At 41.8% G+C, this 13,352-nt stretch overlaps 1 protein-coding gene across 1 annotated transcript in view; it reads right to left on the bottom strand.

The window, feature by feature from the left end:
- The window catches only part of SETD7 (SET domain containing 7, histone lysine methyltransferase), a 179,160-nt gene that overhangs the window by 116,499 nt on the left and 49,309 nt on the right, over nt 1-13,352 (bottom strand). The window contains exon 2 of the mRNA XM_069240973.1: nt 12,016-12,145. Within this exon, the coding sequence (XP_069097074.1) occupies nt 12,016-12,145 (130 nt within the window). The remainder of the gene's footprint in view (nt 1-12,015; nt 12,146-13,352) is intronic.

Raw genomic sequence — 13,352 nt, forward strand, 5'->3', positions numbered from 1 at the left:
AAGGCCTTCTCTTAAAGATAGACTCTAAATTGGTCAACCTGGCAGTGGTAGATCCAGGCATAAAAGCAGAGAGTCTTCTCTTTGGGGGTTTGTTCATAAAAGAACTCAGCAAGTATGTCTCCATCTTCATTTCCTTTTACAAAGCCAGCAATCTTTAATGGGGATGGGGACTCGTAATCCCCAGGGCAGCCCTGCTTGCGGATTACACCGCCGGGACCGCCAGGCTGCCGGCTTGGTGCAGTCTGGCGGTTTCGATGGTCTGACCATGGCGGCTCTGCCACAGTCATAATGTGGGGACAGCCACCATGAGTCTGGCGGTCATGAGACCGTCAGACTCGTAATGAGGGTCTCAGTCTCTTCTACAAAGGGAAGCTATATGTCTATTTCATTCCAGTTTTCTCAGTTCTATCTTTCTAGTTCACAATAAAAACTAGAAGATGAGGCCGGGCATCAATCTGAAACATTTCAATCATTTTGTAGTTTATCGTCACTTCAAAATGAAAACTATTATTCATCTCAGGGATTCTCTACTCCAAAACAAATGGATGATTCGCCTGGACTTAGAAGACACTTTTCTCACATTCCTTACCCATTCAGATGACAAGAAGTTTCTACAGTTTCAATGGTTAGGCCAAAGCTTGCATTTTTCTTCTCTTCCTTTGGGTCACTCATCAGCTCCACGGTGTTTCACCAAACTCATGAGACCTATAGTAATTTTAGTCAGAGGTCAGGGTGTAAGACTGATTATTTATCTGGACGACATCCTCATCACAGTCTTCCCTCTTTGCAAAACCAATTTCTTTTAACTTCATCTCTATTATCAGATATAGGTTTTCTAATCAACAAGGAAAAATCTCTTCTTTCTCCCACTCAACAAATAGAGTTTCTGGGTTTCCTTATAAATTCAACCTCTGCCTCTTTACATCTTCCTTTGGCAAAGGTAAAATCCATCAAATCCAAAATTCTTTAGATTCTCTGCAGTTCTGTAATCTCCCTCAGATCTCTAGCAAGGATAGTGGGTCTCCTCACCTCTACAATCCAGGCCATTATTCCAGATCCACTACATAATCAGGCTCTCCAGAGATTAAAAATCCACCATCTACAAAAAGGTCTCACTTACTCAGACAAGGATGAAGACTCCTGTATAGAGCTGCAATGGTGGTTAGACCATTTAGACGCCTGGAACGGCAAGACCATCTTCACATCAGCCCGAGATCTTGTATTAGAATCAGATGCAAGCCGAATGGGATGAGGCGCCCACTGTGGACCAATCTCGACTGGAGGTTCATAGTCGATAGAGGAGTCCAAATTGCACATCAGTTCAGAGATGCTTGCAGGCTCCCTAGCAATCCAAGCCTCACAAAGAACAGAATCCGCTGTTACATTCTACTTCGCATGGACAACATCTCAGCAATTCACTATATCAACCACCTAGGTGGCCCAAAATCCAAACCTTTAGCAGAACTAGCAAAACAGCTCTGGGAATTTTGCCTTCAAAACAAAATTTCTGTTTATGCCAAATATCTAACAGGCAATCTCAACTCAGTAGCAGACTGGCATTCTCTTCATCTTTGATTCACCCCTCAGGACTCGATACATTTCAACACAAACGGGGTCTTTTTCAGAGAGATCTCTTTGCTTTCTGTCTCAACTCACAACTTCCCCAATTCTTCACCTGATGCCCAGATCCATTGGCACTAGACTCAGATGCTTTTTTGCAGGACTGGTCTACTTCAACTAATTACGCCTTCCCTCATTTTCTCATGATAAACTCAGTTTTAGCACAGGTCAGATGCCAAAAAACAGTTATCACCATTTTGGGAATCTTAAGTGTGGTTCCCTCCTCTACTGAAACTATCCATGGATTTCACTGCTCTCCTTCCTTCGTGTCCTGAATTTTTTTTGGACCCTCTCAGTTGTCCACACAGTCTGGTCATAGCAATGTCCTTACCATCTCAGCTTGGAAGATAACAGGAATTCCCAATCTTTCCTTCTTATTTTTGCAGAGGTTTCAATTAGTCCTGGGCTCTGGGAACAACAAAATCTTACAAATCAGCTTGGTCTTTATGATCAAGCTGGTGTGTGGGGAAAACCCATGATCCCTTTTCAGTAGATGTAGCATATATTGTCAATTTCCCAGCAGCAGAAGCCAGCAGTGTCAAAACCTACCACAGAATCAACTTGTACAGATCTGCTATCCTCATTAACCATCCTTACATCAACGGAAAACCAGTGGGCAAACATCCGCTCATTTGTCGATTATTAGAGGAAGTAAAATATTGTAACCCTCTTTCCCCAAAATGCGTTCCTTATGGGATGTAAATGTTGGTATAAAGTTGTTTCTGTCATGGCCTGATAATGCATCTCTTTCTCTAAAAATTTTATCAGCTAAACTTACTATGTTGTTATGTTTGATTTCTATTAAACGTATTTCAGACGTTAGAGCTTTAGACATTTCATCTCAACAGTTTACTCCAACAGCTGTTTTGTTTACAATGCATTAACGTACTAAAACCAATCTGACCTACGTGTTTTACCCTTACTTTCCCGACCACCCCAAACTTTGTGTTGGTCAATGCTTGAAAGTTTATTAACAAAAAACTGCTGATCTAAGAATGTCCTCAGATATCCAATTCTTTATTTCTTTCAGGAAACATTACAGACCAGTCTCTTCCCAATATTTTGCCCACTGGGTCAAATTGATCATGTCACTAGCAGGTATCTATCATTTTATCTTTGGTGCTCATTCCTCCAGAAGAGCCATGGCTTCTAGAGCTTTTTGGGCTGGTTCCCGTCTTGAGGACATTATCAGATCCGCTGATTGGTCAAATGACAAAATGTTTAAAGTGTTTTATTGCAAACCTGTACATAATGCTTCTTCATCTGTTATTAATTTGCTTTAAACAAGCATAATAGGAGCCTCTGGTCTTAAAATAAAATGTAAATTTTTCTAGTAACTTATGACGGAAAGTTTTAATTTTATTGAAGACATGGAGGTGAGTATCATCCCACCGTAACAGTTACTAACTTCATGCTCTCCCTCCCTTACAGCCACTTCAACATCTGCGGCAACTTCTTCGTAACTCTCTATTGGTTTTCTCAACATCTCTGCTACGTCTTTGGATCGCCATGGGCTTCCTGTGTGACCTGCATTTCCTCTTACCAGTCTCTTTTGCGCATTTATGAACATTTTCAAGAACTGTTTTCACCTGTTATGGCAGTGGATATTATTTCTTCATTTTTCCATTATTCAATACCATGTGATATGCTGTGATTGGCAGGAGCATGAGTGAATGACAACTGAACAGACTAATAGCTGAAGGTGACAAAAAGCCCCTATGTGTTTCACAGTATATAATACATTTTCCTAAAAACAATAGTCTAGTGAGACAGCAAACTTGCCTCAAAGGCAACACCTAAGAATGCCTACTTAACTTATTACTTTCTTACTTTCCAGATGAATGATATGTCGACAAATCTATTTATCTATACATGAAGGTTTGTTATTGCTTTATTGGAACATTAAATGCTTAGAGGAAAGAGGAGAGGCCAGGCATAGTGTTTCAATCATACGTTTCCTGCCTGATAAAGTATCTGACAACATCAATATCTTAACATTTCCCTCATCAACCAGTTTTCCAAAACCTGACTGTTATAGCTGACTGGCATATCTCTATTTTCATTTTGTGTCAGGCAGAGCAACATGTTGTGCACACAAATATTCCAAAAGTGGTGTTCAGCTTTGATGAGAAAGTTGGCATGCTGTCATACTGTATACTGCAGCAGTGAGATGAAGTAGAAGGCACAGGGATGCTCTCAGTGTCCTAGTTTGATTCATTATGTCAGTTGCGCCAAGAACAGCAATGTATGTCGATTTTTGCGATGAATACGAGCTTTTGTTTTTTTAGTTCCAAAGAACTTGAGAATGCGTTGAAACCTGTGCATCAAGTATTTTTTAAATGTTAGTTACAATGGCATGTAATGCAGGAGAGTAAACAGATAATTCAAATACCTCCAACATGAACCATATCTCTAATCATATAGATCACATGAGGTGAGCAAACCCAACCATACTTAGAACAGTCACCTTCCCTTTTCCATCCATCCTTTCATATATTCATCCATCCTTTGACACATCCACCCATCAATAGATCCATGTAGTCATCTATTCAGCCTTTTACTCCTTCCCATCTGTCCATTCTTCATCCTTCCATTAATTTATCCTTTCACTCTTCCATCTATCCTCTTTTCCTTCTATCCATCCTTTCACCCTTCCATCAGTCAATTGATTCATTCACTCTTCTTTTCGGCTGCTGGCTTACCTTTCACATTGTCTTCCTTCTTCCATTTCACAGTTCCTCTCTTTCACCCTTCATTTCTTCTCCCAGTCTTTCTTTCTTCTCTCATCCTTAGTTTTTTTTCACATTTCCCTCTCATGCTCACTTTTTCTATTTGTCGCTCTTTCTGTGTTGTTTCCCTTTTTTCATCATTTTGGCATTGCTCATGCTCTATTTCCTTTGCTATTTTTACTAGCCCACTTACCATTGATATTGCCTCAGACTGCAGTCCTGTGGATAGAGGATGCCTACACACAACTAATTAATGGTTAATGGGGCCCAGTTTACCTGATCATGAGGCCCTGTGGCAACCGCTGCTTAACCAGCTTAGGTTCGGGGGTTCCTTTGCCACCAATATAAAGTAAACAGAAGTTAAGAATTTTATAGATATGTGTGTTTCATGATACAGTAATTTAAAATATGCTGTTTTCTTTAGTCTGTTTTCCTGGTACTTATGATTGGAACTGGAGATCAACTCTCCCAAAACATTGACTTAAAAAGTGGAAATGTATAACACTTGAACAACATACAAATGCTAAAGTGACGGAAATTATGACACAAAAGCTAAGGCTGAGTTGCTAATAACATTAGAACACCAGGATGTTGACAACTCTATTGAAGACAATGGAGAAGCAGTGGGCTATAAACACTGGTATAGGTACACTGCTTTAATCTTTTCAGTGTCACAATCTATAGTCTCTCACTCTCCCTCTCCAAATATGTGGATATGCACAGGGGAATGAGAGGGGCAGAGTTTGTGGAAGAGGGAAAACAGTGAGATTTCTCCCTCACTTCTCCCATGGTTCACAGTATTACTAGAGCCATGGAAGGAGGAAGAGGGGAATTCTCTTCAGCTTCTATATCTCCTCGGCTCCTCCAAACCAAGAGAAGCAGTTCGGCAGAGCCTAGAGAGAATCAGGGGCTGACTTTAGCCGTTTTTCATCACCCTTGTTGTCCATGTTTGAAAGATACTTCTACTAGATATTTAATTAAAAATAAAATCCATTAAATTAATGACACATATGACTGAAATCTAGGCCTAACCAAAAGCTGCATTTTAAACATGCATTTCCTTTCTAAACTTTGCATTACCTGTATTTGCCTCACTTGTTTGATTTGCTAACATTAACAAATTCCAAACAAACTTCAATTCAGCAGAAATGTTTCTGTTGTAACTTTTGAATGATGTAAACTTCCTATTCTAACAAAGAACCCTGTGTTATGTTATTCTTTTAACTGCTTGACTTGCAGTGGAATCTTGAAACTTGCTAAACTAATCTGAAACTTGCTTCTTTATGAAGAAGATGAGAGCCAGTATGATGTATGTTTTTTTGTGCACAACATTTACATGAGTGTCTTTTCTTTCAGTGACTAAGATGAATGAGAAATTCTTTTAAAATTAGCATTTATTTAGAAATGTTATTAAATATAAATTGCAGTAATACTGTCTTTGTCATAAGTTAGCATCTCTACAGAAGGTGCTCTCATCTCCCGATATTCACCTCTTGTGATTAGCTGTCTACTATCTTGGAGGAAGCATGTGTGCTAAAATGTTTATTGTTGTATTTATTATAAAAAGTGTCCCAGGGAAATAACAAATAGTGCATGCAATGGTGGGCAACAGCAATTAGCAGTGTGCACACAAGCTCACAGGTTCAGATTTATTCTCTCTGCAAGACTCAGGCAGACTTTGCTTTCTGCCAAGACTGTCCTCTATCAGAGTCTGTTACAGTATTCTGTATGAGTACTGATAGCTTCACTCACAAGACTGTCTCTTGAAACCTTGTTCCTTTTGCTATTTCTAAATAAAATGATTTTCACTCACTGATTTAGAATACTAGAATAGGGATAGATTGCAGGACACGCTTTATGCAATGTTCTGTAAACTTTAATTGACTAATAAAGGAAAGATGAAAAACAAATGATAAATAAAACTTTCAATTCTAACTAAAACTCGCATTATTGACTCTTAAAAGAATATTTGATGTATTGTTATTGAAAACTGCAGCTTTTAATTCTACCCCAGGCAAAAGATCACCTCCTGGGTGTCTAATAGTTGCAGAGTACTTTAAATATAGGATTCTCCATGCTCCCGCAGCGTAGCCCTGCACGCAGCAGTAATGGTCAAACATACAAAGCAGAAGCTGCGAAAGAAACGCTCAGTTTGTAGACACTGAGGGGTTTAAATCCCCTGTGACTCCAAGGAGGGTTTTTATTTGAAATTAAAACATTCAACCATCATGGGGCAGAATAGCCCACCGCAATGAGCTATACAGGGTATTAGTGTCCTGTTCTCCTATTGTAGGCCCTAGCCTACTGGAGTGGGACTTTAATATTGCAGTAGTTTGCTGTGGTGGGCTATAACTATGAGGCTTTATTGGGAATGTGACACAATAGAGTGTCAGAGGGGCAAGAATTTGCTTTGCAGCCATGTTTCTCTGGCTATACTGCTTATTAAAGTCCATCCTACTTGATGGCAAGTGGGTATCTTGTCACTAGTACAGCCCACAGCAGCATGCTATAATGCTGTATTAGAACATTTGAATATTAAGAGCTCCATTGAAGGCAATGGTGTGTCTCAGATCTAATAATGGCTGCTTCAACTTTCCAATGTTTGTTTTTGTGTTTTTCCCTTTTTAATTTTAAACTGTCTACACTCAGTAGGAGGAATGCTTTTAAATGCATTAGTGCCTTTCTACCTGAGGCTACACATGTTAACGGCCCTCTCCCTTGATATATGCCCTCACTTGCAGTTCAGGCCTATTACTAGGGTTTATGATCTTTAACAACCAGTATACCCCATGTAATGTGCTAAAATGCTATTACAAGTATTTAAAATATGCAAAGTGAAATTGCCTCATAATACCCAGCCAATTATTTAATTGATTAGGAAGTAGTCTGAGGTGTTGGTAATGTGAAGTTATCAGGACCCTGTCACGGAAGTACTTATTTTTTGTGCAGCGGGTATGGTGGAACCATGGCCTAGGGCTGAGAGGGTTTTTAAGGGGTGTGAGGGGCCATTACACTTTCAACATATGCCTTTTTCTACACAATAAGTGGAGCAGGGGCCCTTTTCGCATATTTGCATTTGGGCTCATAGCACCTATGCTACCCAATGGACTGTGGGACACAAAATGAAGCTGATTCCACTGCCCTGCACATATCCTTGTACTGAATCATGAAACCAGCACACCTAAGCCAACCAAGTATGGGGTGAAACGGTGGCTATGCAAAATGACAATGGATCTCATGATGCAACAAAGGAGATCTAACATGGAAGGAAATAGCCTGGGTGCTTGCAAATGTTGGGACAATTAAGTTGTGTGCTTTATAAGCCAGCCCTCACAGCCCCCTTTCTGGAGCTTCCGTTTTCTGCTGGACATGACAGAGGACACTGTAGCTCAAAAATCCACAGATTTCCATAAAAGGTTGAAGAGTTAGGACAGAATTTTCCGAATCACAAAAATGAAAAGGAGAATGAAGTTTGACTCATAATCTGACAAGAAGGGTCAAATAACAGAAAGGGAATACAAGCCACAAAAAACAAAGGAGAGAGAACCCAAAGGACTAGGGTGTACTGAACAACAACAAACCAAACTCATATAGCCTGCAATGTTGTCACACAGTGAGCAAAAATGAGAGCAGCTACTTATGTTGATTTTTACACTGTTGACTCAGGTATGTTCTGTAAAGAGAACCCCATCTAGGACAGCATCTTGCTATGGATGTCTTGAATGTCTTTGAATGTGATCCTACTTCTTTCATTGGGGTGCACCCTGCCCATGCTTGCCAAACTGGTGTGTGAATTCTGAACACACATGCACTATGCTGCAAATCCCACAAATAAAAAGTACAAACTCTCTAAACATAATTGCTGGACTTAACATCCTTAGTTTGTTTTTTCCTTAACCTTTTGCCTTCCAGCCTCCTGTTTGTGCTGACTTTGAATGTGCTAGCTTTAGGACTCTGTGCTATTTGCCGCTGCTAATCAGAGCTAAAGTGCTTGTGCTTTCTCCTTTATACATGGTAACATTGGCTTACATCCAAATGGCACATTTAATTTACTTGTAAGTCCCTAGTAAAGTGGTACTACATGTAACCAGGGCCTGTAAATTAAATGGTAATAGTGGGCAAGCAGCACTGGTTGTGCCACCCACTGAAGTAGCCCTCTAAACATGTCTCAGACCTGCCATTGCAGCCTGTGTGTAAGTTTTAAACTGCCAGTTCCAATCTGGAAAGATAAACCTCTTGTCTAGCCCAAACCTCCCTTTTTATTACTTATACGTCATCCCACAGTAGACCCTAAACAACCCAGAGGGCAGGGAGCAGTGTATGTAAAATGTTAGATATGTGCTTTTGAGTTTTATCTGTCCTGGTAGTGAAAAACTCCTAAATTTGTTCTTTAGTACTATGAGGCACATCTCTCCAATAGGATAACATTGGGTTAACCTATTACACTTAAGAAGTGATAACTTTCAATTGGGAGCAGGTAGGAATGTCATGTTTGGTGTCTACATAATTGTAATTTAAAGCCCTCTTTAATGGTGGAGTTGGATTTTCAGTCATAATTCTGAAAATGCCACTTTTAGAAAGTTGCCATTTTCTTGTCCTAGCCATTTAGTGTCTGCAGCTTGCTTACTGGGCCACATGACAAGGTGTAGTTGGCAGTTGGTATTTGTGTATCTCTCAGACAGTGAAACAAACCAAAGGGCAATAGGTATTGGCAGGATGAGCCATCTATGACTTGGTGAGGGGGGGAGGAGGTGTCACCTACCACACTTGCACATCACAAAGCACATTCACAAAGGGTTTCACACTGATCTGTTGTGGCCTCAGACACTTTGGGGTCAATGCAGGGAGGCAGGACAGTCTGAGCTGTTCTGGGGTTGAATCATCCAGAAGCTTTTCCTACTTCACAGTGGGCACCAGATATACATTTTGGACCCTCACACCCAACTCTTCAGTACACATCTGGACTTGCTGAAGACTCAGAAGAAGGACTTTTGTGCAGCTTTGCTCGAAGAGGAATAGCTGCTTTGCTGCCTTGCTGCCTTGCTGCCCTCCTCCCAGAGTAAGAAGGAATGGGCTTGATTTGAACCCAGAACCACCAGAGTAACTCCAATGGCTAGTTGGCTGACCTCCTGATCAGAGTCTCAGGGACAGAAGAGGCTCCAACAAACCTGAACCCAGCACCTGGACCCTGCAAGCTGTAAGTTCTGCCCTCCCAAGTGGCGGCACCCAAGTCATGGACCCTTGAAGTGGGCCTGACAGTGCTTTACCAGCCCACCTGTGGTCCCAGCAAAACCAACGCAGCATGGCGCATCACCTCACAAACCTTCACATTGAAACTGCAGCACAATGCATCCCCAACTCAGGACTTAACATCACAGTCTGCATGCCATCGGAACATCCGCAGCACGATGCATCCTCGATGTAGGCCTTCACATTGCAAGCTTCTTGTCAATAGTATTCTCGACTATGACACAGGACTCTGCATTGCAAGCTCTGCAACTTCTGTGGAACCAGCCAGTGCATGATGCATTTTCGACACAGAACTTTGCATTGCATTGCATCCTCACAGCTCCCCAGAACCGCTGCTGTATGATGCGTTTTCACCCCAGGATTGTACATCAGCTGCGTTGCACGACACATTCTCAACGCAGGACTCCACATCACTCCATAACCAAGTTTTAAGGTACTTTGTTCAGAGGGCCTAGCTGGCTCCCTGTAGCCAGCCTGTGCTTCATTATGGTCAGCCTGAGCTTGTGACTCTGTCCTGGTCCAGAGCAACCAGATAACCACAGGGTGCACTTTGTACTTCCCTACACAATTTTAACTTCAAAACTTTAAATTTAAGTTGCATATCTTTGGTTCTACTGATTGGATTTGAGCCGTTCTGGTGTTAAATAATGTATTAAATGTTACTCTGTTGTCAGGGAGGTCACCTCCGCTTTGATGAAATGCTAATAAATTATTGTCATTTTATTTTTCCACTGATCTAGGGGAGGGGCGAGCATCCTCCGCATCATTAGGAAGGAGGAGTAGTGGTGCACTCTAAGTGCGCATGTCAGAACTGGCTGGAGCCAGGTGGAGACCAAGCGCAGGTTCCCACTCCCTTCCTGAGCAGCATTTCAGCCCACTCAGGCCAATCTGAGAGAAGTGTCTGGATTGGGTGGGGTGGAGAGCAAAGCAAATACCAAGGCATCAGGAGCAACAGAGGCGAGGCGGCAGGTAAGTGGTTTTATTTTTATTATTGTCCCCTCTGCCCCCACTTTGCCCGCTGCCCCACCTGCCGTTCCTGGCAGCAGCCGTCCCTGTATTCTAAATTGTTGAGGGATGTGGGATTTTTCTTGTGTTGTGTTTCACTTAATTACTGTTTGACTGGCTGCAGAAATAGTTTACACATTGCCTCTAAGTTAAGCCTGCCTGCTCTGTGCCCAGCTACCAGAGGGATGAGTACAGGTTAATTTGGGGTTTGCCTGTGACTTCACCCTGACAAGAATTGTGGTTGCTGCCTGAGTAGGGTTTCACCCCCTCAATCAGTAACCCAGTTTCTTACAATAATGCATTTCCTCACAGTGAAGAAATTTGCAAGCCTTTAATATATATTTTTGACAGATAACAAGCTTGTTGCTAGAGAAAAATCCAAAATGATCTCTCAGCAGTCATTGAATACTACTAGTACTCCGAGTAATTATCATTATCAGTGTATCATTGTTGAGTAGAACCCTGAAAAAAAGGCATACACTATTCAATAACGAGTAGATCCTATCTTTCTCTACCCATTATTGTAGAGAATAAAACTTAAGATCGACAGACCCTGCTGTGATACACAAACTGGTGAATGTGTTTTGGAGCAAAAGAGAATTTCACAATTGTTCATGGACTTTTAATAAAAAATTATATTAAGTACTGTTATTTCCACCTACATCTGCTCCCTGCTCTTTCAAAAGTATAATAAGGACCTTATAATATTTCTTTTAGGAAATAGATGTGGTGCTTTGGTGAGTATTAAATCTTTAATTATTAACTACCAAGAGACATCGAAATTCTATGTAGACATGAATCCTAATAGATGTCAGAAGACCACTAAGTTCTAGGAAAGCACTGACTGAAACTTTGTCTGGTTTAGTTCTATTGCAGTGGCTCGAGTCCTATAGGTCCATTTGCAGGTGGAAACCTAGAATATTTATAGACTTCACAAAGTGTATATCACCATAAACTAACTTCCCTACTTTTGACATACTATCCATATCCATAAGTTTTGGATTAAAGGCCTGACCTAGATATTGACGGACAGGTTACTCCATCACAACAGTGACGGATATCTCATCTGTTGAGGACATAATGGGATTTCGATTTTGGCAAACAGGATATCTGTTACCGTTGTGACGGAGTAACCCATCAGCAAATATCTAAATTAGGCCCTATGTTACTATGATTTTGTTAGGAGCACTAAAATTGTGAGTTTGCAGGCTTCCTACTCAGGAATTTTCAAAGTTATTAGTGTCTCTAATAGTCAGATTAGTTGCACCTTGTATGTCATATGTGCACTTTAACGTACATTAACTGTTTTCACTTTAATTTAAATAATGAATATTTTAAAATTATAAAATATCAATGAAATTTATAAAAAAAACACAGAATTAAAGTGTCCCATAAAACAAATAGGATATACCTTCCATCAAAGAAGAAAAACTTTCCGCGTCCATTTTTTTCTCCATGAATGAAGTGTCCCTCAAATCTGTCAGTAGAGGAGTAGGTAACGGTACAGAAACCATGGGGCAATCCATCTTCATCCAGAAGACCTTTTAAAAAAAGGTTATGCGATATTACCTTTAATTGTGGTAGCACATTCCAAAAAATATATCTCTACCTGTAAAATTATAGGTTATGAAATACATATGTTTTGTTCTCATATATGCATATACAATAGGTTTGTCTGGCTGAGCAATATTTCAATGTACATTGTCAAAAGCATTTGGTCTCCTCACCTAGAGTTCGCGAGAGGAGATGGGGAGACACAGCCTTTTCGGTCGCAGCAGCCAAACTTTGGAGCGCGCTTCCTCAGTCCTTGACTGTGGTTGCTGAACATTTTCTTTTTAGAAAGGCACTTAAGACCTGGCTTTACAACTTAAAGTAACTTTTGGTCTAGTTTTTGGTATGGTATGTGACACTACGTTGCTGGCCCTAACTATTAAATTTGCCGTCAAGACTATGGCGGTCATTTTGACATAGCGGGATTTCCCGCCTTGTTCAGGCTGGCGGTCTTTCCATCGACCGCCAGCCTCATGGAAAACCCGCCAGCCGTACAATGTTTTCCCCGCCAGGCCGGCGTGCGGAGACAGTGTGGCGGGGAACACAGCCGCAACATTGAGGCCGGCTCCATGAGGAGCCGCCACCAATGTTGGTGTGCGGCGGGTGCAGCAACACCCGTCGCGCATGTCACTGCCCGATTTACGGGCAGTGAAATGCGCGACGGGGGCCTGCACGGGGGCCCCTGCACTGCCCATGCAAAGTGCATGGGCAGTGCAGGGGCACCCCCTGGCAGATGGTGTTTCATCCCGCCGCCAGGCTGCCTGGCTGCGGGAGCATGGCGGTGGGTTACGGCTGCCGCTGGCGGCCGTCAACCTCTTCATTATGTGGCGGTTGAGCCCGCCATGCCGACTGGCGGCTTCAGCCCCCACTGCCAGCATGGCGGGCCGAACCGCCATGTTCCTAATGACCGCCTATGTGCCCATCATGAAGTTGAACACCTATTTGCAGCAAAGTCGCCCAGCTGGTGGTTCGGCAATCAAGCACACACCCAGAAGAAGCATACGCCAAACTCAACAAATCACAACAAAGACTCTGTGATTACCGATCTGTGGCGTATCCACAAGCACACCAATCTGCTAATGGTACCCAGGTTTCTCAAACGCAGGGAAGGGGACCACATGCTCTTTTCATTGATTTCTTTTGGCATAGTAACTGATGGAGTCGCTTTGTTAGAAGCGGATAGAGAGTCTTCGTGAT

This window comes from Pleurodeles waltl, chromosome 1_2 (genome assembly GCF_031143425.1).
Source record: "Pleurodeles waltl isolate 20211129_DDA chromosome 1_2, aPleWal1.hap1.20221129, whole genome shotgun sequence".
Classification (NCBI taxonomy): Eukaryota; Metazoa; Chordata; class Amphibia; order Caudata; family Salamandridae; genus Pleurodeles; species Pleurodeles waltl.